Genomic DNA, 24,905 nt, shown 5'->3' with positions numbered 1-24,905 from the left:
GCAGGAAGGGAAGCGGTGAGCACATCTGTGTTAACGGCCGTGGCGGACAGATGTGGGGCCAGAGGCCTGGAGGAGGCCGTGGTCTCTGCTGAGCGGGGAAAGCAGTGGGCAGGGAGGAAGGGCTGAGTGCAGCCCAGTGGGGCCGCCAGGTGACCACGTGGGGCCTTGAGCAGCTCTGGCCTGGGGTGAGGGGACCCAGTAGGACCCGATAGGACGGGAGGTCCTGAGCATTCAGACCCAAGAGGCAGGCTCGGGGAGCCTCCCCTCAGGGGCTTGGGTCACCCACAGGGTTTTTGGCACCCTGTCCCAGTGCCCCACTGCCTGTCCACCTGTGTGAAGCACACAGGCCTGCTCGGGTCCCCCAGATGCCTTGCTCTCTGTCACATCTCTGCTGGGAAGGCCATCTCCCCCACCCTGGCAAACCTCCCCTCGATCTTGTGGGACACCCGAGCAGCCCCCTCGCCTGCCAGCCCTTCCTGACCGCCCAGGCGGTTAGCAAACTTGCTCCCGCCGCACCGGCCCCCCTGGGATGTAACTGCCTGTGACCACGAGCCTGGGGTCCCCAGGGCTCTGGCCCAGGTGACTCTGCACCCCCGAGAGCGACACGTCGCCTGCACGTGGAGGGCCACAGAGCCCTCCAGAGTGGGTGCAAGGTCGGCGCCTTTTTCGGATGCCGTTTTACGGCGCTGACCACCAACTGTGGCCGCTGGCAGCCGGCTCGGTGTGGCCGCAGACGACAGAATCACACGGGCCCCCAACCTCGATGGTGCCCCTCCCATGCCCACCCTCCACCCGGAGCTCTGACCCCTGACCCTGACCGTGTGCGCAATGCAGAAGGGGAGTGTAGCTGGCCTTTGACCCGTGGGTCTGAGTCCTCAGGACCTCCCGTCTCCTTTCTCTGGTCCCGCCAGAGCCCCGGGGTGGGAGAGGACACCATTGTGCCCGTTCTTCTTTGGTCACGCTCTGCTCTCAAACGCTGGGGCCCTGCTGCCCACCGTCTACTTGCTGGAGGCACGCGGAAGTTTCCTCCCTTCCCTGCACCTGAGCGAGCTGGCGGGGGACTTCCACCAGCGGGACCACAGCTGGGGGCCATAGGTCAATGCCAAACCAGTGACATTAAGGAAACCCAGTCACGCCGAAGGGCCAGCAGGCACCTGCGGGAGCCTGGAAAGCACCCAGGACGGACAGAGCGGGGCCTTCGTCAGTTAACCCTGCACCGGGGAGCTTCCTGCAAGCGGGGGAGGCGTGGCCTTGCCCCGCACCTGCTCCCCCCTCAGGCGGCCCTGCCGTCCCCAGCCCAGAAGTGTAGGCAGGGAAAGGGCCCCGTCCAGGGCCGGCCAAGTCTGCGCTCGGGCCAGGCACCCCTCCCCCACGCTCCTGGGAGAGCCAGGGGGCCCACGGGCGCAGGCGCGTGAGTCAGCAGGCCTGGAGGAGGCCGCGGAGCACCGAGGGAGGGCTGGGGAACCGCGCCTTTGACTGGGGTCAGGACCTCCCCCTGCTCACGCGGCGAAACCCACCTTGGCCCGGCTTGGAAGGCGGACTGCTGAGCCTGCCCTGTCCGGACCGCCTGGGTTTTCTGTCCCTGGATTCCTTCAGGGTGTTGCTAGGGGCAAAGGTCTCAGAATCTCCCCCAGTGACCAGAGGGGAGCGGGGCACTTAGACGTGGGCCGGCCTCTTGGCCGTGAAGAAATACCTCCTCTCCTCTGTGCCTTGGCACCTGGCCGGTGCTCCCCTCGAAGGAACCACGCCCCTGCACAGAGCCGCCCCGAGTCCTCGCAGCCACCCGGCCTCCCTGCCGCAGGGGCCCCCCGGGGACCCGCCAAGGGCGCGCCCTCGGCCGCGGGGTCCGGTACCACTCTCCGGGCTCCGTCCCCTAAAGTGTTAGAAACCCTCCAGTCTTAGTGCTTTTCTTGAAAGCCATTGGTGCAGCGTCGATCCCCGGCCTCAGATCCCAGCCGACGAATGTGATGACCCGTCTCACTCAGTCTTCGTGGCCCCCCACGGCGCGTGCTGGGCACGGGCTCGGGCCGCGGGGTGGTCAGAGCCCGCCCGCCGTGCGGACGGCCCCGTGGGGGCCTCTTGCTCTCGCCAGACAAGGGGTCTGTCCACGTTTGACCTGTTCCCTCTTCTCTCGTTCACCTGCTTTGTGCAGGTTTTGATTTTCCACAGCTCCCCCTCTCACCCCAAAAACTGTCTGGATGCTGGAAACGACCCCATTTCCCAGGGGGAACCGTGCTCCCCGAGGTCAGGCGCCCTCTGCGACGCAGCCACCGGCCTCTGCTGCTCTGTGCCAGCCTCTCTCCCTCACCCTGTCCCCGTGGCTGCCGGGCACCGTCATCCTTCCTGCCCTCGTGGGCAGAGCGGGAAGGGCAGCAGGCACCGATGTGGGGCCGGCTGTGGAGGCCTGGCCAGAGCCCTCAGCCCCTTCCCTGGAGCCTCTCACCCCTGCTTGCCCCGTGGGCCTGTCAGCCGCGGGGACACAGGACACCGGTCCCACTCACTGCGGCGGGTCTGGGGCGTCCGCTGCTCGGGTCCGGGCCGTCCCTCCCGCCGGCCCCTGCAGCTGCAGTCGCCTTTACTGCTGAGGTGGGGGGAGGGCGGGCGGGTGGGAACCTGCTGACAGACCGCTAAAAGCTGGGTTCACGTGGAAAATGCCGATTTCTCATCCGGTGACCTTCTCCACCAGCAGGTGTGGGTTCCGGGCCCCCCTGGATTCCCGGTAGAAACGCGCGAAGGGCCCCCGGCCACAGGCACCTGTGGGCACGTTCGTGCGTCGTGTGCCCCGACTCCCACCCTTGCGACGCAGCCCGGGGGGCCAGCAGCCGGGTCCAGACCCGACTCGGTGCCGCCGCTGACTCCGGGCCAGTCACACGTCCCCCGCCAGGACAAAGAGCCGCTCCTCCCCTGGACCGGCCCCTGTTCTCTGTTTCCAGGAAGCGGGAAACTGAATGGGGACGTTCTCAGAGAAACAAAAAGAAATCATAACTCCCCCAAAGTTCATCAAGTCCTTGGCCGGGAGTCAGGAAAACAATATTCAGAAGGAGGAGGGAAGGTGGCTGGGGCTGCTGGGGAGGCCCCCGGGGGGAGGACTTGGGGTGAGCTGCCCGGAAAGCATCCTGCCCGTGCCTGTGCTTCGGTTGTTGATGGTGGTCGACACCCGTGAGGCGAGACTCCTCACTGCAGCCCTTTTTTTTTTTTTTTAAACGTTTATTTATTTTTGAGACAGAGAGAGACAGAGCATGAGCAGGGGAGGGGCAGAGAGAGAGGGAGACACAGAATCCGAAGCAGGCTCCGGGCTCCGAGCCGTCAGCACAGAGCCCGACGTGGGGCTCGAACTCACGGACCGCGAGATCGTGACCTGAGCCGAAGTCGGACGCCCAACCGACCGAGCCCCCCAGGCGCCCCTCACTGCAGCCCTTTTAAGTGGACGGATCCGGGCAGCAGCGAGTACATTCACGGTGTTGTGCAATCGCCACAACTGTTTCCTGAACTTTCCCATCTTCCCAGACGGAAACTCTGTCCCCGTTAAATACCCACTGCCCGCTCCCTCCCTCCCTCGGCCCCCGGGAACCTCTCGTCTAGTTTCTGTGCCTACGAACTGGCCTCCTCTGGGTGTTTTACGCAAGTGGGATCGCGCAGTACGTCGCCCGTGTCTGACTTGTGTCCGCACGGCCGCGCGCGGGGCTTCGTTCCTCCTCGCGGCTGGAAGCCGTCCGGTGTGCGGGCGGGCCGCCTGTGTTTATCCATTCATCTATCAAGGGACACTGGGGTTGTTTCCTCTTGAGATGAAATCTTTAGAGGCGCCTGGGTGGTTCAGTCGGTTGAGCGTCTCACTCTTGATTTCTGCTCAGGTCATGATCCCAGGGTCGTGTGACTGAGCCCTGTAGGGGGCTCTGCGCTGATCATGGAGACTGCTTGGGATTCTCTCCCTCTCTCTCTCTCTCTCTCTCTCTGCCCCTCTCTCCCACTCGTGCACGGTCTCAACAGTGAGGATAGTAGGGATCTGAGCTGTGGGGTGGTAGGACAAAAATGGCTTTGGACTTGGAATGAGAAAGCTGGAATCAAGGCCCGGCTTGTTCGGTGGCAAATGGCCCTCCCACCCACACCCACGTGTCCTCAGCGGCATAGGATCGGGACGCGTGTTCCCGAGACGCTCCCCTGCCGGCAAGCAGGCGGGCCGGGAAGCTCTTTTTCTGAGAATCTGTCCCCGCTGTGTTCAATTTAAATTTCTTTTGTGAAACGTGATACCGTATGTATACAGCAAGAAGTCTAAACGGCCCGCAAGACTATTTCAGCGGCCATTCTGTTTCCTTCCCGCCCTGATAGCGTGGCCTCGCCCCTATGCGCTCTCTGTGTGTCTCTGCATCTCTGTCTCGGTGAGTCTCTGGGCCTGGCTCCTCCTTGCGCCTTGCGTGCTCTCCAGGGATACAGTGTAGCCTGGGCTCCCCACCGCCGCCTTCCTCGACTGTCACACTGTATCTGAGAGACGGGCCTGCGGAGGCAGAGGGGCTACTCTCCTGCAGGATACGCTGTAACCTACGGAGCGGAGCGACGCGTCTCCCGAGGGCAGATAGTTAGGTTCGGTCCAGTCTTTTGCAACCCGCCAGTCTGGCGCGCAGGCATTCTGTTCCATGCGGGGCACACCTGTCCCGCCAGTTCTGAGGCTTCCCCTTCTCCTCGGCGCTGCTGTTTCGGGAGCCAGCCGGGAGGGTCAGCGCTGGGAGCCAAGTCCCCGAAGCTGTGCGGGGGCTGTGGCCCTGCCCGCTCTGGGACCCCCCCCCCACCATCCTCGGTGTTCTCCTCACCCCACCTCACACTCTGCTCTTGCGGAAGGGTCTTAAAGCCCCGTATCCTAAGCCTTAGGAGGACTTACTGTAAAGGAGTGGCTTTTAAACTTATTTCCCCTTGCGTTTAAACCCTTTATACAAACGAGGTTCCACTGACCCAACATATGAAACTGTGGGCTCCCACCGAAGCCCTGGGGTGGGGGTGGGGGCACGCTGGTCTTTCTACCCACGCACAGATTTCAAACCCACTGGTTTAAAGGGTTCCTTAGAGGGGCACCTGGGTGACTCAGTCGGTGAAGCGTCCGACTTCAGCTCACGTCATGATCTCGCGGTTCGTGGGTTCGAGCCCCGCGTCGGGCTCTGTGCTTAGAACCCTCTCGTGCCAGAGTAGAGAACCCTCAGATTATTGACCTCACTGCCCTTATTTTACTCTTGCGGGCAGAGCCCGGAGAAAGGCAGTGGTGGGCCAGGACTCACACGAGGCCGGGGCGGCTGCCCTCTGTGCTGCTACTTTCTGACACGTGGACACTTCACTAGAAGGTGGCGCACTGGGGCAGGAATCCTCCCCGAGAAGGTGGGGGGAGCTCGGAGGTTGGGGCTGTGGCCGTGGCCGTGGAGACCATCCCTTCCACTGATGGGAGGACATCAGTGTCCTCAGCGTGGAGCCCCGCCCCCATCTGCCCCCATCTGCCCCGTGATCTCCCCAAGCGCTGGCCAGGCTGAGGAAAGGGCGAGGGAAGGCGTCACCCGCCCTTTTATTCTGCCCATTTCTCACTGCTGTCCACCTGCCCTCCCGTCCCCCGTCCACGACCCGGTGTAGGATGCCCGTGTGGGCTAGCCTTTTGGTCATCCCCATTGATCTCGATGCCTGCTCAGAGACCTTGGCCACACCCCCCATCATGGGGTGAGCCGAGGTGGCCAGATTCTGGCTGCCTTGAAGGTGGCTCCAGCTGTCTCCACTAGAGGCTGGGACTAGCCAGCATCTGCAGGCGGGGCCTGGGACTCCCGAAGAGCTGGGCCCTGTACCCCATACCTCCCCAGCCTCCTTGGGGCTCTGGCCTTGGGGAGGAACCCCAGGGCTCCAAATCTCACAGGGTTCTAGAAAAAGGCCAGGGTCAGACGCGAGGCCGGCAGGAATTAGGGCAGGAACAAGCGGGCAGAAGCGAGGCAGGGGACAAAACCAGGCAGCGCTAAACAGCGGCCTCCCCAAAGTCGGGCTCCCTGGCTTCGGCAGAGTCGGAGCGGGCCAGTGCCGGCTGCAGGCTGTCTGGCTCCGACCACACGCACGGGTCCCGCTCCCGCCGCCCAGTCTGGGACTCTGGACCCGGGTCCAGCCACACTCATGTGGGCCCTTCTCCGCTCTCCTTTCCGAGCTCACCTCAGCGGCGGCAAAGGCCAAACTGAGGTGGCCTGGCCGACGTGCCCCGCACGCCCTGGACTCAGACCCCGGCTTCTCCACCCGCGGGGACCGCGGGACCAGGCGGCCGTCCCTGCGCCTTAGCACAGCGACCCGGTGGCGGCCCCGAGCCACCCCGCGGTCCCCAGGGGGCGCTGCGCGCTCCCGTCCCCGGGAGCAAAGCGAAAGTCGCTCCGGCCACGCGGGGCCCGGTGGCGCGTGGGGCGCCGCCCGGGGAGCCGCGCGCTGGGGGGCCCTTTCCCCCGCGCACCCCTCCCCCCCGCCCCGAGAGGCGACGCCGCGGCTCTCGGGGCGCGGGCTCTTCCCGGGGCGCCTGCCCACGGGGGCGTCCGGGCCGCGGGGCTGGCGCGGCGCGCGGGCCGTCGGGGAAGCGCGGGGGCGGGCACGCCGCGGAGGGCGGGCGGCGGGCGGGGGCCGAGCTTATAAAGGCCCGGGGCGGGGAGGGAGCGCGCCGCCAAGCCGCCGTCCGGCCCTGCTCGGCCTCCGCCCGCCGCCGCCGAGAGCCGCGCGCTGCGCTCCTCCGCGGGGCAGGGCTGGCACCGGAGCGGGCGCCGCGGGCCGCGGGCCGAGGACGCGGAGGAGGCGGGGGAGGCGGCGCTCGGGTCGCCCCCCCGGGGGTCCTGGCCGCGGCGCGCGGCACGTGCGCCTCCCCGCCCCGCGCGCCATGTCCCCCTAGCGCCGCGGCGGCGGAGCGACCACCCCCGGCCGGCCCCGCGGGCCCCCCGGGCATGGGGCGGCACGTGCTCGGCCCGGTCCTCTACTGGCTGCTGCTGCCCTTCGCGCTCCTGGCCGGTGAGTGCGCGCGGGGCGCGGGGGCTCCGGGCCGGACGAGGGCGCCGCGGGCCCGCTCCCCCTTCCCGGCGCGGACGCCCAGCGAGGAGATTCCCCGGGACGCGCGGCCCGCGGCGCCCGCATTCCAGACGCATGAGAGCGCCGGGGAGGGAGGGCGGCGGCGGGGTGGGGGGGGGTGGTGGCACCCGGGAGCCGGGGGGGGGGGTGGTGGTGGAGGGGAGGTGGCACCGGGGGGTCGGGGTAGGGGTGTGGGGGGGGAGGTGGCACCGGGCGCCCGGGGTCGGCGGGTGGGGGCGGAGGTGGCGCCCGGGGGAGCCGACCGGCGAGCGCGCGGGGGGCGGCTGGTGCCACCGCCGCGACGTGGGGAAGTTCCGGGCACCGGGGCGAGGGCGTGCTCACGAGGGAGGGCCGCAGCGCTGAGGAGGGGGCACCGATCTCTTTCCCTGTTTCGCGTTAAAAAAAACCAAAAAAAAACAAAAAACGCGCAAACTTGCATCACGACTTCCTGACCAATCTGGGAGAAGGCGGGCTTCCTGCCTGGAGCTGTTTAATCTGGAGCCTCCCGGAGCCCAGCTAACCTCCCGACGGTTCCCATCGCTCAGATCGGCTCCCTTTCCCCTTCCCGGCCCCACCCCCGCGGCCTGGGGCAGGCCTCTGCTTTGGGAACGATAGTTTTAAGTTTCTCCCTGCCCTTCCCGGCGCCCTGGCTTACTCTCCAGGGTCTGTCTAGGGCCGGAGGGGGAACACCCCCCAGAAGGCTCCGGCCTTAGTATTAGAGCTGAGGGTCCCCCACCCTGGCGTCCGTGTCCCTTCCGGAAAGGTCACTGGGTTCTTGGTGCCCCCAAGGCCCCCCCTGCCTTCTCTGTGCCCAGGGCAGAGTGCCCAGGAACTCATTCCACCCTTCACTGGCCCGAGGCCCCTCCACATGAGGCCATCTTCACGGGTGTGAGCTGGAAAGCAGTCTGATTAAATTCGTTCTCGGAAACATGGAATGATGTGCATTGTGAAAGTCTGTCTGTTGGGTGGAAATGTGTCCGACCGTGGTGGGTGGGGTGTTTTGATTCTGAAAGTCCTTCCAGGGCCTCTTAAATCGCTCCAGGTAGGCCCCTGCCAACTTTTGTTCTAGGTAGGGGCGCGGATCCCCCCGGGGCCGGGAATGTGCGGGAACTAGAGCCCAGCCGCCTGCACTGCACTCGGGCTCCCAAACAGACCGTGTTTTGATTTGTCGCAGAGGGAGACCGTGAAACAGGGGAATTTTGAGGACAGGAATCAATGGAAACCATTGAGGTCGGAGAGGAGAGCTTGAGTCAGCCCTGTGTGGACAGGGCAGCTCGGGGTCTGCTCAGGGGAGAGTTCAGGGTCACCTGGCCTATACACCATACTGGCTGGCTTTCCTCCTCTTGCCTCTGGAAAGCCAGACGCACAAACAAACAGACCAGACCTAGCTAGAAGGGGTGAGGGGTGGTGGGGGGACAGGTAAGCTTCTCCGAGGACGGGTTTATCTCTGATCGCCCTGCAGCGCACCTGTGTCGTCCTCCGTCTGGCCTTGCCAGCTGGGAAAGGAACCCGTTAGGCCGGGGGGGGGGCCACTGTGGAGGTGGGGCCCCTTCCTGAAGGACACACCTCCCCCCAGCTGGCAAGCGTTCTGGTGCACGATGGCAGACTGGTCCGGGAATGGGCCACAGAGTAAATATTTTCACATCATGAACTCTTCTGATATTTTTTCCACCCATTGAAACCTGTAAAAACCATTCCCGGGAGCCCGATTTCGGCCCACGGGCCAGAGCCTGCTGGCCTGATAGTTAGTCAGGGCTCCTGGGTTGCCTGGCTCCTGGCTGTTCCCCGTGTGGGTGATGGATGCTGGCTGTGGCTCAGGGTTCCCACCTGGGCCGTACTGGAGTCACCTGGGGAGCTTGTCAACTACTGATGGTGAATTCACGGTGCCCTTTTCTCAGTTCCAAATAAAGTCTACTTAAGAGAAAAAACCCTGACGCCCAAGCCGTGCCCCACGCCGATTCTGTGCCTGGGTGTAGGGCTTGGGCCTCAGTATTTTTTCTTGAGCTCTGGGGGAGGGTGTTGTGGAACCGACTGAGAGCCCTGCGGATGATACCTGAGACTCTGGAGGCTGGTCTCCTGTCCTGGGCGTGGGCAGCTCCCCGGGGACCCTCCTGCTGTCCCTCTGATGGCAAGACCGGCTGCCATTGGCTGTGCTGCTTTTCTGTGTGCCTCCTCGTCCTCTGCCAGGCTTTGGCTGGAAATGGTTGGTTCCGCGGTGTTGTGGAAGTGTGTGTGTGCGGATGCCGGGTGAGGCGTTTGGATGTTGGTCACGTGTGCCCCGTGCCTGCTCGGGCAACGGCCACGGTGAGGGCTCGGGCCGTGCTGGGGTGCCCCTCCGTTACCCCGCGCCACTCCCTGGACAGCCTGACTCTGCCCCTGCACCATGGCAGACGCTCCCCGGCTCTCAGCTCCTCTGCTGGGGGGGGGGGGAGGTCCCAGAGCTGGAAGCTTCTAGAGAGATGTCCGGGCAGGACATTTTGTGATTCCCGTAGGATAGGCCACGCCTCCTGGCCCGGTCCTACCGGGGCAGCCAGAAACACACTTGGCCTTCTGCAGGGAAGGTGGCTACACCATGGTAACTCTTCACCAACTACGGGAAACCCACGTGGCACGGCAGCCTGGCCTCGCCTGTCGGCCTCCCCCTGCACCCGGCATCACCTGCGCCACCCGGTCCCTGAGAAGCATTGCTGTTCAGAATGGGGACACTTCCTTCTTCTCACCGTCACTGTCCCGACACTCTCGTGACCAGGCAGGCAGGGACAGGGGAGGATTCGCAGTGAGTCATTGTGCTCAGAGCCAGTGTGGAGCCTGGGGCCGTCCTGCTCCCAGGCCCGTGCTCCCTGCGGGTCCCGCTAGGGAGGGAAGCACCCGGAGCCGGGTGGCCGCGGAGCTGGGGTGGCCCTGGGAAGACTGAGTGAGTCAGCAGGATGGAGGAGGCTGGGTGACAGGACCCCGGGTGTGTGCGCACACGTGTTGGGGGAGCTGACCAGGGGTCACCTGCACTCGTCCCACTGGCGGCGGGATGCGGAGAGCCCCCCGCCGTCCAGGAAGGGTCCTGCAGAGGAAGTGTGTACGCTGGGGGTGGGAGGAGTCCCCGGTCGCAGATCCCGGCCCCAGGGCTGCTTCCTGGGCGGTGTCTGCTCTTCTGACCCAGCACTAAATTTGCTTCTGGGGCTCGGAAGATGGAGGGGAGGAAGAGTGGGCCTTGGGGACTCTGCCCTGATGGGCCCCGGGGGCTCCGGGCGCAGCTGCGGGGGACTGCCCTCCGTGGTGCGGTGCTGACACAGGGCCAGCCCACCAGAGGGCTGTAGACACCCCTGCTGCCGCCGCCATCTTCGGGGCCCGGCGTGAGCTTCCTCTTACAGGAAGCCACCCTTGACCACTCTGGGCCTCAGGAGTCTCCTTTGACTTAGCAGTCAACAGAACGCGGCGTTTTTCTTTGCTGCCTGTTTTATTTATTTATTTTTTAAATGTTTTTAATGTTTATTTATTTTTGAGACAGAGGCAGAGCATGAATGGGGGAGGGTCACAGACAGAGGGAGACACAGAATGCAAAGCAGGCTCCAGGCTCCGAGCTGTCAGCACAGAGCCCGACGCGGGGCCTGAACCCACGGACCATGAGATCATGGCCTGAGCTGGAGTCGGCCGCTTAACCGACTGAGCCACCCAGGCGCCCCTCTTTGCTACCTGTTTTAGAGATGCGTAGGCGTTACTTACGTAGGGTTCTTCCGTAACGGAGACTTTTTCCTTCTGGTTCCCAGGGCACTTTCGTGCCTCCGCGTGGCGAGGGGCTCGAGCACTACGGGAGCAGCTGGTAGGGCCGCACACGCCCGCTGTGCGGACCCACGCAGAACGTCTGCCTCCTGCCCTGGAGGGGAGCAGCCGCGTGGCTGGAGCCTCCGGGAGAGGTGGGGCGGGACCAGCTTCTCTCCCCTGAGCTCTGTCCCTACCCTCACCTTTGCACTTCTCTGAGTTTTGGGTGGTTTCCGGATGAGGAACCTCAGGGTTGGGGAGCCTGATTTACTCACCTGAGGTCACGCGGGTAGGATGAAGCTTCTTCTGTCCTGGCCTGATGTTACGTGCCTGCAGGGGAACCAGGATGGAAAGTCTCTGGGACCGGGAGGGGAGGCCTGGCTGACTTCGCTGGGGCGGGGTGGGGCGGTGGGGGGGTATGTCCTGCTCTGAACTTGCCAGGCCCTCACCACTCTCTGGGCCTCAGTTTCCTCGCCTGTAAACCGGCTAATAAAAGTTGAAAGGCGGCACCCAGGTCTCTGATCTCGGTGGTGTCTAGGAGCAGGGGCGGGGCAGGCCTCCCACACGGTCCTGGTGGGCCGGGAGCCCCAGAGCGCTTTTCCAGATGTGCGGCTCGCAGGCTGAGTGCTGGCGGTCAGCGGCCAGGTCGGGTGTCCAGGGAGCTGGGTGGGAGGGGCCACCGCCACTAGGGTCCCGTGCGCTCCAGGCTGCCGGCCAGCCACAGGCGGTGCCCGGGGAGGGGGCGGTGTGGTGTCCTGGGCGGGCTGAGGGACGGAGGGTGTCTGCAGCCTGGCCCCCGGCCACCGCGCACGACGCCCACCCGCGCAGATTCCGGAGTCCTTCCCAAATTCATTCAAACTTTCCCTCATCCAGCTCTCGTGGGACAGACCTCTGGGCAGGAGCCTAAGTTCTGTTTTGGGGCCACTGGTGGGTGTGTGTGTGTGGGGGGGGGTTTCGTTCTTCTCCCTTTCTGACCAGGCTTGCTTTCCTTGGCTGTGAAGGTCACCTGGGGCCCCCCAGCGCTTGGCACTCTGGTCCGTAAGTGCCTTTGCTGGCTTTGTTCTTGTGGTGCCGGGCCGATCACAGATGGGGGGGAAACGCAGTGCAACGGAGCCCCCAAATAACGCCTGTAGGACGCACCCCCCAGCAACACGGCACAGAGCCAAGGCTGGCTGGGGGCTGAGCACCTGCTGGGGAGAGAAGTTGGCGGCCAGGCTGGGGAGGGGGCACCTGTCTGGAAGGAGCTGAGCCGCGGCCTGGAGGACGGGGGTGCGGGGGGCGGGGGGGCGTCTTTTCTAGGCTCTAATCCCTTCATGGCGGCTGGTAGGAGGTGGGGGGTGGAAACTGCGGAGTGCACGGTTGAGGTGGAGCCTCCCCGTTTTGATTTCCTGCTTCGTTTTCATGACACAAGTAATAGATGAATGCTTTCCGTGAAACGGTGAAATTTCAGTCAGATGAGGTAAAGTGCCCTTGGCCTCTGAGCCTGGGAAGCCACCAGGCTGTGTGCTGTCTGCTCTGGTCCGAGCACGAGCAGATCCGCCGCGGGGGCCGCGCAGCACTGTGACTCAGTCTCCCCTTCCGTCCTTCCCCGTCAGGGAGTCCCTCAGTTACTGTGGCCCCTGCTCTGGGAGTCCGGGCTGCTCCCAGGTCTCCGGGACCACATCGGTGCTGTCCTCAGGTGTGAGGACGGAGGAGGGGATGGGGACCCAGGGGTTTCTGTTCGTCCCCCGGCAGATGAGGCCGAGGCCAGCCGCCCTGCGCCGTGGGGCAGCGCCCGGGCCAGCCCAGCCCGGCCCCTGGGTGACGCCAGGCCGGCCTCAGGCCGACGTGCGTGGCCTCCTGCCTCCGTGCAGCCGTCTCGCGGGGACTCTGCTGAGTGGGGTGGGTCGATTTTTCTGGTGTGTTTTAATAACATAATTATAGGGAGTATTTTTAGGTTCCCTCTAACGGGCTAGCTGTTTACCAGGCTCGACCTGCACACTGTTTTTCTCCCCGAGTATATATAGCCAGGCCACTGCTCCTTCCTCGGGCTCAGGCTAAAGAGGGACCAGGCCGCCTCAGCCGCCTCCTGTGGTTTCCTCTGCCAGCGGAGCGGCGGGCGGCTGAGATGGCCCTAGAGCCAGCCGGCTCCGCAGGAGGGACAGGGGCCTCGTGGACGGCGGGGGGGGGGGGGGGGCTGGGTGAGGGGCACGGTCCTCAGACGGCTCCCCGTGCAGCTGTGTCCCGGCAGCATCTGGGGGGTGTCAGCTGGCCGGTCCCTCCCCCAGCTTGGGAAGGAGCAGAGCTGCTGCAGGGGGGTGGGTACAGAGGGGCAGGGCAGGGGAGGGCCAGGCGGGGGGTCCCCAGTGGCCCCTGAGGAGGAGTCTTGATCTGTCATCCGCTGGAATCAGCAGGGCCTGTGACTGTCAGCTGAGCCCAGGGTCCAGTCCTGCCTCTGTGAGGGCGTTTCCACCCCCGCCCCGCTCATTGATTTCCGTTCATGGTTGAAACAGCGTCTAAAGCAACACCTCACCGGGCGCCTGGGGGGCTCAGTTGGTTGAGTGTCCGACTCTTGATTTCAGCTCAGGTCAGGATCTCACAGTTTGTGGGTTTGAGCCCCATCCCTGCTTGGGATTCTCTCTCTCTCTCTCTCTCTCTCCCTCTGCCCCCTCCCCTGCTCTCTCTCTTTCAAAACAAATAAAGGAACGAGAAAGAATTCATCACTGTAACACCCTTAAAGGGGGTTTTAAGGGGAAACCACACGGTCCATCCCGGGGCCCCGCCGAGCTGGTCTCTGTCTCTCTCTGCTCTCCTTTCCTGCGTGCGGTGGCCGGGGGGGGGGGGGGAGCACAGCTCCCACTGGCAACTCCCGAGGGCAGGTCTGTCTCCCTTGGATGGGGGTGGGGGGGTCTTCTCACGCTCCCCAAAGGAGCACGTTGCCCAGGCTGGCCGCGGTCACCCGTGCTGAGGTGCTGGGCTCCTCCTGGCAGGCTGGCACGTGTGCCCTTGTGACTTCCAGTCTAGGTGCAGCTGGGACGTGGCCTACAAGCCGCCCTCACGGGTGCAGACGTCACGGCCAGCAGCCCTGCCCCCTCCTGAACTGCCCCCCTGGGCTACAGACCTTGTTCCTTGGCCCCGACCCTGAGGCTGTGTGGCCGCCCCTCCCGCTGACCGGTCACTTGGGCACGGACCTCTGTGTCATCTCTCCGACTTCGGTGTTCACTCGTGAACATGGGGCCCTGGCGGTGCCGCCGTGGAGGGAGAGTGGCCGTTGGCACAGGTCGGCCCGCCCTGGAGCCGCGACCCTCGGGCCCGTGCCTTCGGCCTGTTAGTGCATCACACGTGTCTCCCCCGTTCCTGGGCGGATCTCGCCCCAGGCCCTGCCCGTCCTTTCCTTTTGCGCCCACGTGCCTGTGGCTGCCCTTCCCCAGGGACTTGGTCCCTGCCACCATTTTTCAGTCTCTCACTCGGCAAGTATGTTTGGAGAGGCTGCTCCGTGGCCGGCTTCGCGGGTCCAGACGAGGCCCCAGCGGAGGACGGTCCTTGGTCCACGCCCGTGTTTTTCACCGAGGCGTCATGGGACCAAGGATGCGCGCTTAAGTGTCCGTCCGGTGCGTTTGACGGTTGAATGCGGGTCACGTGAGCGCCCCCCCAGCAAACTGGTGCTTGTGTCAGAGGCACTTGGCGGTCACCCTCCACGACTGACCTCTGCCCCCCAGGTTACTTCTGCTTGCCTTTGGGGCTCACGTCGGCGGGACCGCCTGCGCTGTGCGAGTGCGGCCCGGCACCGGTCGTTGCTTCCGTCCGCTGGTCCCCGACGTGGACGCCCCCCACCCCACCGTCTTTCTGCTCCGGGTGGGTTACGTTCGCTCGCGCACACGGACGTGGGATTGCGGGGCACGGGGCGGTGGGTGCCTCCGGGAAGCCGCCGCCGTCCCGGCGTTTCGCGGTGCCCGCTCCCGGGCCGGGCGCCCTCGCCAGCACGTGCTGACCTCGGGCTGTCCCCGCTTCGAGGGCGTGACGTGGGTCCCGTGGCTTTGGACCGCGCCGCCCTGACACGAAACGGTGCCCCTCACCTTCGAGGTCTCCCTTTGTGACGTGCGTCTCACAGTCACCTGCTTGGAAACGCTGGGTTGTGGGTCTGTATTTTACGTTTGACTTGCGGCTGTTCTTTGCGGGCCTGGATTCTAAGGTCTTGGTCGGTTTCCCTGCCTCCGGTTGCCGACTCTAATCACGCCCCTGACGAGGTCTGTTGAAGAGCCGGCGTTTGTAATTCCAAGCCCTGGTAGCTCGCGCCGTGCTCTGTTTATGTGGTCAGCTTCCCACCTCCGTCGTGCGTGCTGTGGCCGCGGCCTGGGCGCCGGCCACGTGGCAGGCTTCTCGGCGTGTCCTGACCCGTGTCCTGACTCGTCTCCCGCTGCTCCCCGTGCACCTCCTGCTGTGCTCGCCCCTCGCGTGCCTGCCCAAGCCTCCCCCGGGGCCCCCGTGCCCGTCTCCAGGGGCCGCCTGCCGTGGCCGGGCCTCTCGCGCTGCCCTGGCCGGCCTGTTGTGAAAGTGACGGTGAACGTGACTGTCCGGGCCCGCCGGCCTGTGTTCCCAGGATGCAGTGGACGCCTGCGTGCACTGCATGGTTTTCCTTCTCCCGACCGACTCCCCCCCCAGGACGATCTCCCCGGCCTCACGGGTCGAGTCCGGGACAGGGCAGGAAGGCTCAGGGCCGTAAGTGTCGCACACAGCACACCCTGTTTGGTCCTCCGGGGGCCCCGTGAGGTCCTCGCGCGCCTTCCCCGCAGACCGGCCACCCGGGAGTCCCTGCGGCCCCATGTCCTGGATTGACACGGTCCTGCGGGCAGACCTCACCAGCCCAGGGTGAGATGGTCAGGATGGTTAGGGGCAGGGGCTCGGGGTGGGGGTGGGGGGGCCCTGTGGGCCCAGGACTGGCACCAGACGGGGTCCTCGGGACCGAACAGTTTCTTTCTTCGGCTGCGGGCCCTTGTTGCTCTGACCTCGGCAAGGACCCTCCTGCTCCAGGTCCCTTCCTGGCCGTGGACAGTGTGACCTCCCGTGGACAGAATGACCGCAGCCAGCACGGGAACAACGTGCAGGAGCCTCGTCTGGCCGGGGCCTGGCTCCACGCAGAATCCTGGACATTGGGGGCGGGGGGGGGGGGGTGAGCCACGGATCCCTTGTCTCTGTGTCCTGTGCCTGAGGAAGCCGGGGGGACGCTAGGCCTTCCTCTTCCCTGCCCGTCGGTCCTGCCCTCCCAGGCTGTGGGTGGAGACACTAAGGGCTGTCCTCGGGCCTTCCAGAGTGAGGCCGCACGGGGAGGGGCCCGCACTCCATTCACCAGACCCCTGCCACGCACTCCCCCCTCCCCGTCTCCCCCGAAATGGCCGGGCAGAGCGCTTGCCACATGGCTCCCTGCTCTCCGCTGTCAGAGGGCACGTTATCCACTCGGTCTGTACCCCTGGGTTCCCTGTGTGTCGAGCAAGGGACAAGGATTGGAAGCAGAGTCACGTGCATGTGCCAGAGGGGACGCGCTCCTCTGAAGGCTCGCTCTGAGTGGAGACCCCGGCCCCCCAAGCGGATGGCGTGGAGATTGCTGTCTCCAGAGGAGGCCTGAGAAGCTTCTGGGCCAGGCCGGCTGTACCATGTTCTCCAGCCTGGGGGAGACCCCAGGCGTCGCGAGGGTCAGGAGCCACTGAGTCTCCCTTTGCGTCTCCAGGCGGTGTTGCCGGCACGTGGCAAGGCCCTGAGGTAGGGCTGAGTCACCCTAGTGCAGGATTTTTTACCTCGGTCGCCGGGGTTCGTTGCCACCCGCCTCGAAGCATGAAGAGGTGGGCACAAGGTCAACGAGCCGCAGGCAGAGTAGAATCAGGACGGAGGAACAGTGAGGAAGGGTCTCTACGGAGGGGGCGGTCGAAGGTGAGAGCCGGGACTGTAGGCGGGGGCCTTGACCTACAGGGTTCTGGTCGCCCCCCTCCCCTCGTTCCTTCTCGGGTCCCACCCCCATTGGCTTGATGGCCCGGATGCTGGGTTGTCCTCTCCCGTTGGCTCGATTCCATCGGGTGAGGGGCTGTCTGTGGCCACATCGTTCCCTGTGGGTCACACGTTTTACGTCCACTCCTTGTGTCTAGTCGGGTCTTTTGTCAGATTCCTGAGGGGACCTGAGGGGACTCTGTGCCGTCTGTCACATTCTTAAGAGGAGCCCTACCGCCGAGGGGGTTTGCTGTGGTCAGACGCTCCCAGCAGTGTTCCAAGGTCTGCGTTTTTCGCCTCTCCCTCTCTGCCTGTTTTGTTTGGTCCTCTCTCTCCCTGTCACACTAGTGGCCGTGCGGGGACTGGGCCTCCCACCGGGACGACCCCGGGCAGCACCTGTTCGTACTTGCTCCTGGCACTTCCGTGAATCTGTGTCCTGCCTCCCCCCTGCTCTGTGTGCGGGTGGAGAGTGGAGGGCCCCCTGGGGCTGCCTTGGGACCTCAGCTGCCCTCTGCCGGTCCTGAACACTGTCCCTGGGGTGCCCCCAGGTACAGCCGTGCTGGGGTTCAGGTCGAGTGTGTGTGTCCCGCAGCAAGAGTCCTCAGAACCACTGGTTTAGGGGCGCCCGGGGGGCTCAGTGGGTGAAGCGTCCGACTCTTGATTGCGGCTCAGGTCGGGGTCTCGCGGCTCGCGGGATCGAGCCCCGCCTCGGGCTCTGTGCTGACAGCGTGGGGCCTGCTCGGGATTCTCTCTCCCTCTCTCCCCCTCTTCCTCTCTCTGCCCGTCCCCCACTCGTGTGCACACATGCTCTCTCCTCTCTCAAAAATAAATAAATATTAAGAAAGCCCCACTGGTTCATGAGGCCGCACGTGGGTGCCTGTGGAACGGAGACCGTGGGAGGGGAAATGCCCGGCGAAGCTTCTCTGTGCTGGCTCCGTCAGACCCCAAACCTGGCCCTGCTGCTGGGCGCCCTGGGACACGTCCCACAGCCTCTCTGAGCCTCGAGCTCCTCGCCTTGAGAAGCAGAGCAGACCTACCTGGTGTGTTGCAGGGAGGCCTTGTGGGGCTGCCCTGCCCTCCGGGGGCCTCCCTGTGCCCCAGTCGTAAGGTCAGCACCTGCCCGGCTCGGCCGGTGGCCCTTGGGGTGACTCACCGGGCGACGTGGGCCCCGGGACCTCGTTGAGCTGGCCGCCCCTCCCGAGCCCTCGCTGCCCCCGCACGGGCGGGGCGGGGCCTCTGAACCGCGGCTCCCGGAGCGGCCCACGCACCCCCCCCCCACGTCCCGCGGGCCGTCCAGGGTGCAGCTGCGGGGGCCGAGCGCTCCGGCGAGGGACCTCTTCCCTGCAGCCCCTCAGGGCGCCTGCGCTCTCACCAGGGAGGAATGTGGGGCAGCTCCGGGACGTCCCGAAGCCGAGGCGGTGGCTGCTGGGGCTGCTGTCCTCTTGGGTGGGGACAGTGGAACCTGCCGGTCTGGCCGAGTCACGGGCTGGTGGGCGCTCCCCCAGGACAGCAGCGGGGACACCTCGCGGCTGACTTCGTGGGCCGCCGGCAGGAGGGTCCTTCCCAGCTCGGGACGCGTCCCGGCCCGGGTCCGGGCAGGTGCGTCTCTGCCCCCGCATGGAGCCCGTGCTGGGGGGCGGGGCGCCCATCCTGACAGTTCCTCCTCCGTCCCCTCAGAGCGCTGGCGGCCGGGGAGTTTTCTGGTGCCCTCCCAGAAGGAGGCTCCCCGCCCCGGACGCTGGGGACCGGCACCAGCCTCGGCTGGAGCCCCGAGGCAGAGGGCCGGGCCCCCTGAGGCAGCTCCCCGCTCTGAGGGTGCGGTTCCAGGCTGGTGATGGACGAGCAAGACGGCGGTGCCCTGCGTGGCCGCCGTGAACCCCAAGCCCCCCGTCCTCACGGACCCTCCGAGGCGTCAGCCAAAGAATCAGCCTGAAAGAGGATGAGCAGACTCCCGGTCCCACAGCCGGAAGCGACGGCAGCGGGAGGTCGGCTCTGGGGCCCTGTGACCGGTCGGAGGGGCGCGGCGTGGGGCTGGCGTCAGGGCCCAGAGGACAGGTGTCAGGCTGGTCCCTGTGAGGGTGGAAATGTGTGCGCTTGGCTGGCGGTGGGAGCGGGGAGGGGCCCGGCCGGAGGAGATCATGTCTGCTCGTGAGCGGGGATGTCCTCGGCCTTGGGGACCTCCCCACGTGGTCCCCTCCCTGGATGAGGCGGGAAGAGTAGGTTTCCGCAGGCCTGCCGGGTGCCCAGTGAGTGCGAGAGGAGCCGGCAGGTCCGCCCGGCCCCGTCTCGGGCTTCCCTGGGCCACCCGCTCGCTGGGCCTCCGAGGGGCAGTTGGGGGAGGCCCGCGGGGACGCACGTCCCTTCTGTGTGTGAGTGGGAACTCTGCGGCAGCCTGGGGTCGGGGCCGGCCCGTGCCCTGTAGACGTGTGCCTTCAGGCCCCCTGGAGCCAGCGTAGCCCAGAGGTTCAGCCCTGACCCTGAGGAGCTGGAGGGGCCTGGGAGGGCGGTCAGGTCGCTGTGGTGGGCAGCGGGAAGTAAGGCCCGGTCCCGGTTTTCGCGGCTTCGGGCAGGTGGCCGAGTCTCCCGTCAGTGTCCGGCTGGAGCCCGGGCCCCGGGTGGGCGTCAGCAGGCACACGTCGTGTGAACCCAGCAGACGGTGCTTAGTGAAGGGCCGGCCGCTTTACACCGGGCGTCACGCAGGGCAGCCTCTCGTGGGTGGGGTTGGTGTCCCCCTCGAGCAGGTGCGGACACTGAGGCTCAGGGGTCACACGGGCACAGACCTGGAGCCAGGCTCCGGCCAAGGCTGCGGGGACTCCAAAGCCTCGGGCCCGAAGCCATCGGGCTGCCAGGTCGGGAGGAGGTCCCCGAAGGCTGTGGGATCTCTGGTACTTTCTGACCTGCGTGTCGTGGGCGGGAGCCCCACGGTGACATCTGTCTGCCCCAGGCAGCCTCCCTGCGACAGAGTCCGGCCGAGACGGGGTGGGGGGGGGGGCGGGAGCTGGCCTGCTTCTTTGTCACTGCCAGGAAGGACCCGCCGTCCCCGGCCTCCCCCTGGGGCGGGGGGCTCTGACCCTCGGGAGTGGCGCTGGCAGAGGGCGGCCGTGCCCACCGCGCCGGGCCACGGGAGCCCTCCCGCCTCGCGGGCGCCCCTTCGCCGCGGCCTCCCGGGACCCCCTTGGATGGCCGCTGCTTGCCGCGCCGTTCGGAATTAGATTAGTTTCCGTAAAAACAGGATGCCGTGGGTGAGCCGGCAGCGTGTCCCTCTTTTTCCAGGAACTGAACATATAGCTTCAGCCAGGCCTGCCCCGTCCCCACCCGCTGTGTCCCCCAGGGCATGGGGAGCTGCGCCGTCTGCTCTCAAAGTGGCCACTTAATCGTTTCTCCTCTCGTCTGGGGAGTGTACTCCGTCACCGGGAGCCGGTGCTGACCGCCGTCCGAGGCTGGTGGGGCGGTGACCCTGACCGGCCCCGGGCCCTGCCCCACGACCGCACGGAACTTCAGGCCTCGGTCTGGGGGCCCGTTGAACTGAGCTGGGGCGGGGCGGGGGAGCCGGGCCGGGGCCGAGGGCACGGCCGTCTCGCGTGCGCCGGGGGAGCCGGGCCCTGACGGGCGGTCTGCAGCTAGGCCAGGAGGGCCCGGTCCCGCCTGGTGCTGTCACTCACTGTCTGAGGGGCCTTGGCTTGTGACTTCCCTCCCCCGTGAGCGGGCCGCAGTGGGGCCTCCCTCCACCAAGGGCTTGTGCGGGGAGGCCAGCCCTGCCTCGGCCGAGCTGCTGGCACACACCGTGCTTGGCGCTTGGCGGGGATCTGGCGTACGGATGGGGGAGGGGCAGGGGGTTCCAGGGACGCCCGTTGCTTCCCCCGGGGCCTCTGGCATCTGGCCCCTCGGGAGCTCCGGCCCCCGCCCCTCGGCCAGTGTGCTTTTGTTCTCTCTGGCCCCAGACGGCTGCAGGAATGTCCCCTTGGAAGTGACCCCGATGGGATTCTGGAGCTCCAAAGTGGCTCTTTCTGGAAGGATATCCTGAATCCCAAGCGTGTTTTTGCTGGCGGAGGGAGAGGATCGCAGGGAAATGAGCCACGGGCCCCGTACTCAGCGCCGTCCACCCCGTGGACCCCGCGCTGGCGGGAGGCACGGACCTTGGGCGCTTCTCTGCGGACACACCTCACAGTGCAGGCGACTCAAGGGAGTGTTTGCGGCCCGGGTTCCAGCCGGGGAGAGCCCCACTGCTCGCGTCCTGTGCCTGGACTCTTGGGGCAGTGGGGGCTGGGTCCCTGCTCCGGAGGCTGGCTTCCTGGGGGTGGGGCCGGGCCAGTTGTTATGAGCGGACCGTGTTGATTTTTCCCTCGGTCATTTCACGAGCTTGTTGAATTTCCAGAGAGCTCCTGGGGCCCCGCACCCTGTCCTCCCAAGCCTGCGGCCACCTGGGCCCGGACTGCAGAGACAGGTGCTGACCGTCAGTACCAGGTGGGTCCGTCAGAGGAACGGGACCAGTGGGACGCAGACGGATGCGACATCCCGCAGGAGCACCGATGTGCCCATGCGCAGACACGCGAGAGAGGAACACGTTTGCTCCGGGAACTGGCTGGCGCGGCCGTGGGGCACGCGGCCGGCTGGGACTTCGGGCAAGAGAGGAAGTGGCAATCCCCAGTCCGCATTCCACAGGGCAGCCCTGGAGAGCGCCTTCTTTCCCAGGGGCCTGCTCTGTGCTCTTACGGCTTTCATCCAGTTGGCTCCCGGAGGGTCACCTGCTGCTCTTAGGGTTTGCGGGTTTCTTTTTTTTTATTTAAAAAAAAATTTTTTTTTTTTAACATTTATTTATTTTTGAGACAGAGAGAGACAGAGCATGAACGGGGGAGGGGCAGAGAGACAGGGAGACACAGAATCGGAAGCAGGCTCCAGGCTCTGAGCCATCTGCCCAGAGCCTGACGCGGGGCTCGAACTCACGGACCGCGAGATCGTGACCTGGCTGAAGTCGGACGCTCAACCGACTGAGCCACCCAGGCGCCCCGAGGGTTTCAACGTGAATCCTCAGAAGGCAAACCTTCCCCGCAGCTTGGCCAGGCTGAGGCGGAAACCACCACACGCCTGGCCCCCAAGGCCCGGTCCCAACCTTCCCGACCGGGCACTTGACCGCGCAGGTGTGCTGCTTTGCGCACCGCGCGTGTGCGTCTCGTCACATCACCAGGCACCCTGACAGCTGGCACAGCCCCTGACCTCCCTGCCTGATCCAGGGCGCAGATAACATATCAGGGTCGCCGCGGGCCCGGCGCTCGCTCACTAGGGTGGTGCCTTCTGGAGACGGGCCCTGAGCTGGGCGGGCGTCGGCTGGGGAGAAAGGTGGTCACGGCACAAATGCCCATCGGTGCCCCATTTCACAAAGGGGACACCGGGGGACAGAGCGGAGGGGGTGGAGCCAGGACCTGACACGGTCCCCTGCTGAAGTACACAGACGTGACGACAGCCCCCTTCCTCAGCCTCCGGTGCTGCCCCCCAAGTTCCCTCAGCCCCGGGGAGGGCCGGGCTCAGAAGGGCCTGCGTCCCCCGCCTCTCACCTGGCCAGCCACCCCGCCCCCCACCCCTGCCTGCCAAGAGGAGGTGGCCAGAAGGCATTCCTCTCTCCTGCCGGGAAGGGCCCCCCCAGCAGGGCCAACCAGACTCTGCGGCCGTGCACACGAGCCACGCCGGACAGGCTGAGACTCGGGGTGCCGTGGGCTGGCTGAGTCACGGGGTGGGGCTCTGAGTCAGTGCCCCAACCCTGGGTCCTGGGCCCAGAGCTGGGGAGGAGATGCGGGTACCTGGTCTACCCAGGGTGGACCCCCACATCTGGAAAGGCTGGCGTGGCCTCCGGAAGGCGGTAAGCGGCCCAGAGACTCCTCTGAAGCCCGGGCTGTCCGTGGGCCTGGCTGCGGCGGCCGTCCGTGCAGTGGATGCCGTCCTGGGGTTTGTGGGGAGAAGGCACTCGCAGGAGAGCGGCCGGAGGCCGGAGGATAAGGGACCCCAGCATGCAGGGAGCAGAAGGTCATTGTCCTTGAAGGGTGGTCCCAGGTCACGCCGTGAGGTTAGGTGCTGCCTCAGAAGACAGGACGGCCGCCGGGTTGTGATGCAGTCACATTCCTGGGTTGGAGGAAGGACACCCTGGGTCCTTCAGTTCACCAGGCACTTTCTGGAGCGCGGGCCTTGGGTCTGCGGGGCACGTCCCGGTCCCCAGAGACTCCGATCCAGCACCGACCGCGGGGCCCGGCCCCTCGTGACCTGGCGAGCTTGAGAGCCTGCGCTGGGACCCCTGCGTTAAGGACCCCACTCTCTAGATGGGTTATGCTAAATGTTGGCCTGACGAGGACCTGATAGGAAAACACGGCCGCCTTGGTTGGGGCTCTGGGAGGACGCGGTCTCCTGGGGTGCTACGCTGCCCTCCTCTGGGTCTCCTGTGAGCGTGGTCACCTCAGGGCCTTTGCCCTGGATCATCCCGTGTGGGATCTCCGGGCCCGGGTCCCCCCTGCCCCCAAGGGGAGGGCTTCCTGGAGGCCAGTCCCAGCAGCCCCTCCCTGCTGGCTCCCACAAGACTTGTTCTCATTGACTCATTCATTGTTCCTTTGTGTCCACCATCGTCCCCAGGAGACTGGGCCCCTGGAGGCGGCGCTCTGGCCCCCGTGCCCTCCGCACGTCACTGGGCTCATGACAGCCTGACACACGATGGGCCGGGTCGAGTGTATTTATTATTTGGGGTCTGTGGCGGGTGTGGACCCTTGCCGCCCTGTCTCCTGGAGCTCGCCCCAGAGCTCCATGGTCCCCTCTGGCATCCGCACAGAGGACCGGGCCTCAGCGGCTCCGGGGGGGGCTGTTGTCGAGACCAGGGGAGCGGCCCCCCATCTGGCAGTCTCTGCTGGGTGGTGAGTTCTGCCCGTGTGAGGCGCCGGGTGGCCCGGGGACAGGTGCACGGCTCGGGGTCCCCCGTGTGGTGTGGCCCTGGTGACGTCGGGCACCCCTGTAGGGGCAGGTCAGTCATCAACGAGCCCGGGATCCGGGGCGGTGGGGGGTGCGGCGCCCGCGGGGTCTCCGTTCGCCCGGAGCTCGCCATCAAACCCTGTCTGCCGTAGTCTGCTCAGCCCGAGAGGCCTCTGGACCCTGGGGTCAGCCAGCCGGAGGGCACCGGGACTTGTCCGAGACCCGGGGCCTCTCTGCGCACTCGGACAACCGGCGCCGCGACTGGGGGCAGGACCCCCTCGGGTGTTAGGACTATGGTTCCTGCAGCCCCTCACCCTCAGGAGAGGCCCCCACGGCTGACCCCCTCCCCCCACGCACCTCGTCAGACCCTCAGTCACGTGGAGGGCAGGGTCACAGCTGCGGCCCCCGCCCTCTGGGTGAAGTGCCAGAGGGTCACGGAGGAGCAGGTCCCGCCGGCCCGGGACCACCCACCCCACGGGCCACATCCGCTTGGCACCCTAAGCCGGAGCTCCGGGTGTCACAGGTGTCACTCGCCCCGGCCTGAGCTGCCGGCCCGCTCTCTGCCCGGGGCCTGCGCCCGAGGGGCCGCCTGACCTGTGGGGTGCGAGTTGGCCGTCCAGGAAAGAACCCGCGGGGCACAAGGAACCGCCAGGGCCGGGTCTCCACGTGGGCGCCCGGCGCAGGCCCCTGGCCACCTGGTCTGCCCTGCTCCGCGCGGAGCCCCTTTCCCTGTGGCTGGAGGATGTCCTGCTGTTCCCTGGGAAGTCTCGGCGGTGGGGACTCGGGAGGGCGGTGACCTGAGGACGTGCTGAGGGCCCTGGACGGGGCTGGCCCGTGCGGAGACCCACCCGGGGGGCTCTAGCCCGCCAGCCCCCACGCGTGCCAGCCGCCGGCTGGGGGACGTCGTGTTGTCAGCTCGCCCCTCCTGGGGCCCCTTCCCGGGCCAGGCCCCTGAGCTCCGAGTGGCCCCGGTGGGGGTTTTTGCCAAACCCCGTCCTCGCAGAGGTGGGTGGGGGCGCCGCGTGGGGCCCGGTCCCTAAACTCCGTTCCTGGGCGCCCCGCCCCCCGGCTGTTTACCTGCAGCCTGTGGCCTGTGCCTCCCGGGAGGTCCCTCCCTGTGGAATGCGGCCCCGCCCGCGCCTGGAGGCCGGCCTCCTCTCTGGAGGGTTCCTCTGGGCAGGGTGGCCGGCTGCTGA

General features: G+C 66.3%; 1 protein-coding gene across 2 annotated transcripts in view; it reads left to right on the top strand.

The window, feature by feature from the left end:
• Window positions 1-6,876: 6,876 nt before the first annotated feature.
• The window catches only part of PIEZO1 (piezo type mechanosensitive ion channel component 1), a 54,595-nt gene continuing 36,566 nt past the window's right edge, over window positions 6,877-24,905 (top strand). For both annotated transcript variants that reach the window (XM_047078916.1, XM_047078915.1), the window contains exon 1: window positions 6,877-6,996. In XM_047078916.1, the coding sequence (XP_046934872.1) occupies window positions 6,933-6,996 (64 nt within the window). In that variant the 5' untranslated portion in view covers window positions 6,877-6,932. The remainder of the gene's footprint in view (window positions 6,997-24,905) is intronic.

The sequence above is a fragment of the Lynx rufus genome, unplaced genomic scaffold, assembly GCF_022079265.1.
Source record: "Lynx rufus isolate CCGP_SWC_20201006 ecotype Redwood Valley unplaced genomic scaffold, mLynRuf1.p SCAF_16, whole genome shotgun sequence".
Classification (NCBI taxonomy): Eukaryota; Metazoa; Chordata; class Mammalia; order Carnivora; family Felidae; genus Lynx; species Lynx rufus.
The sequence above is the reverse complement of the archived record's forward strand: the minus strand, read 5'-3'. Positions and strand labels throughout refer to the sequence as shown.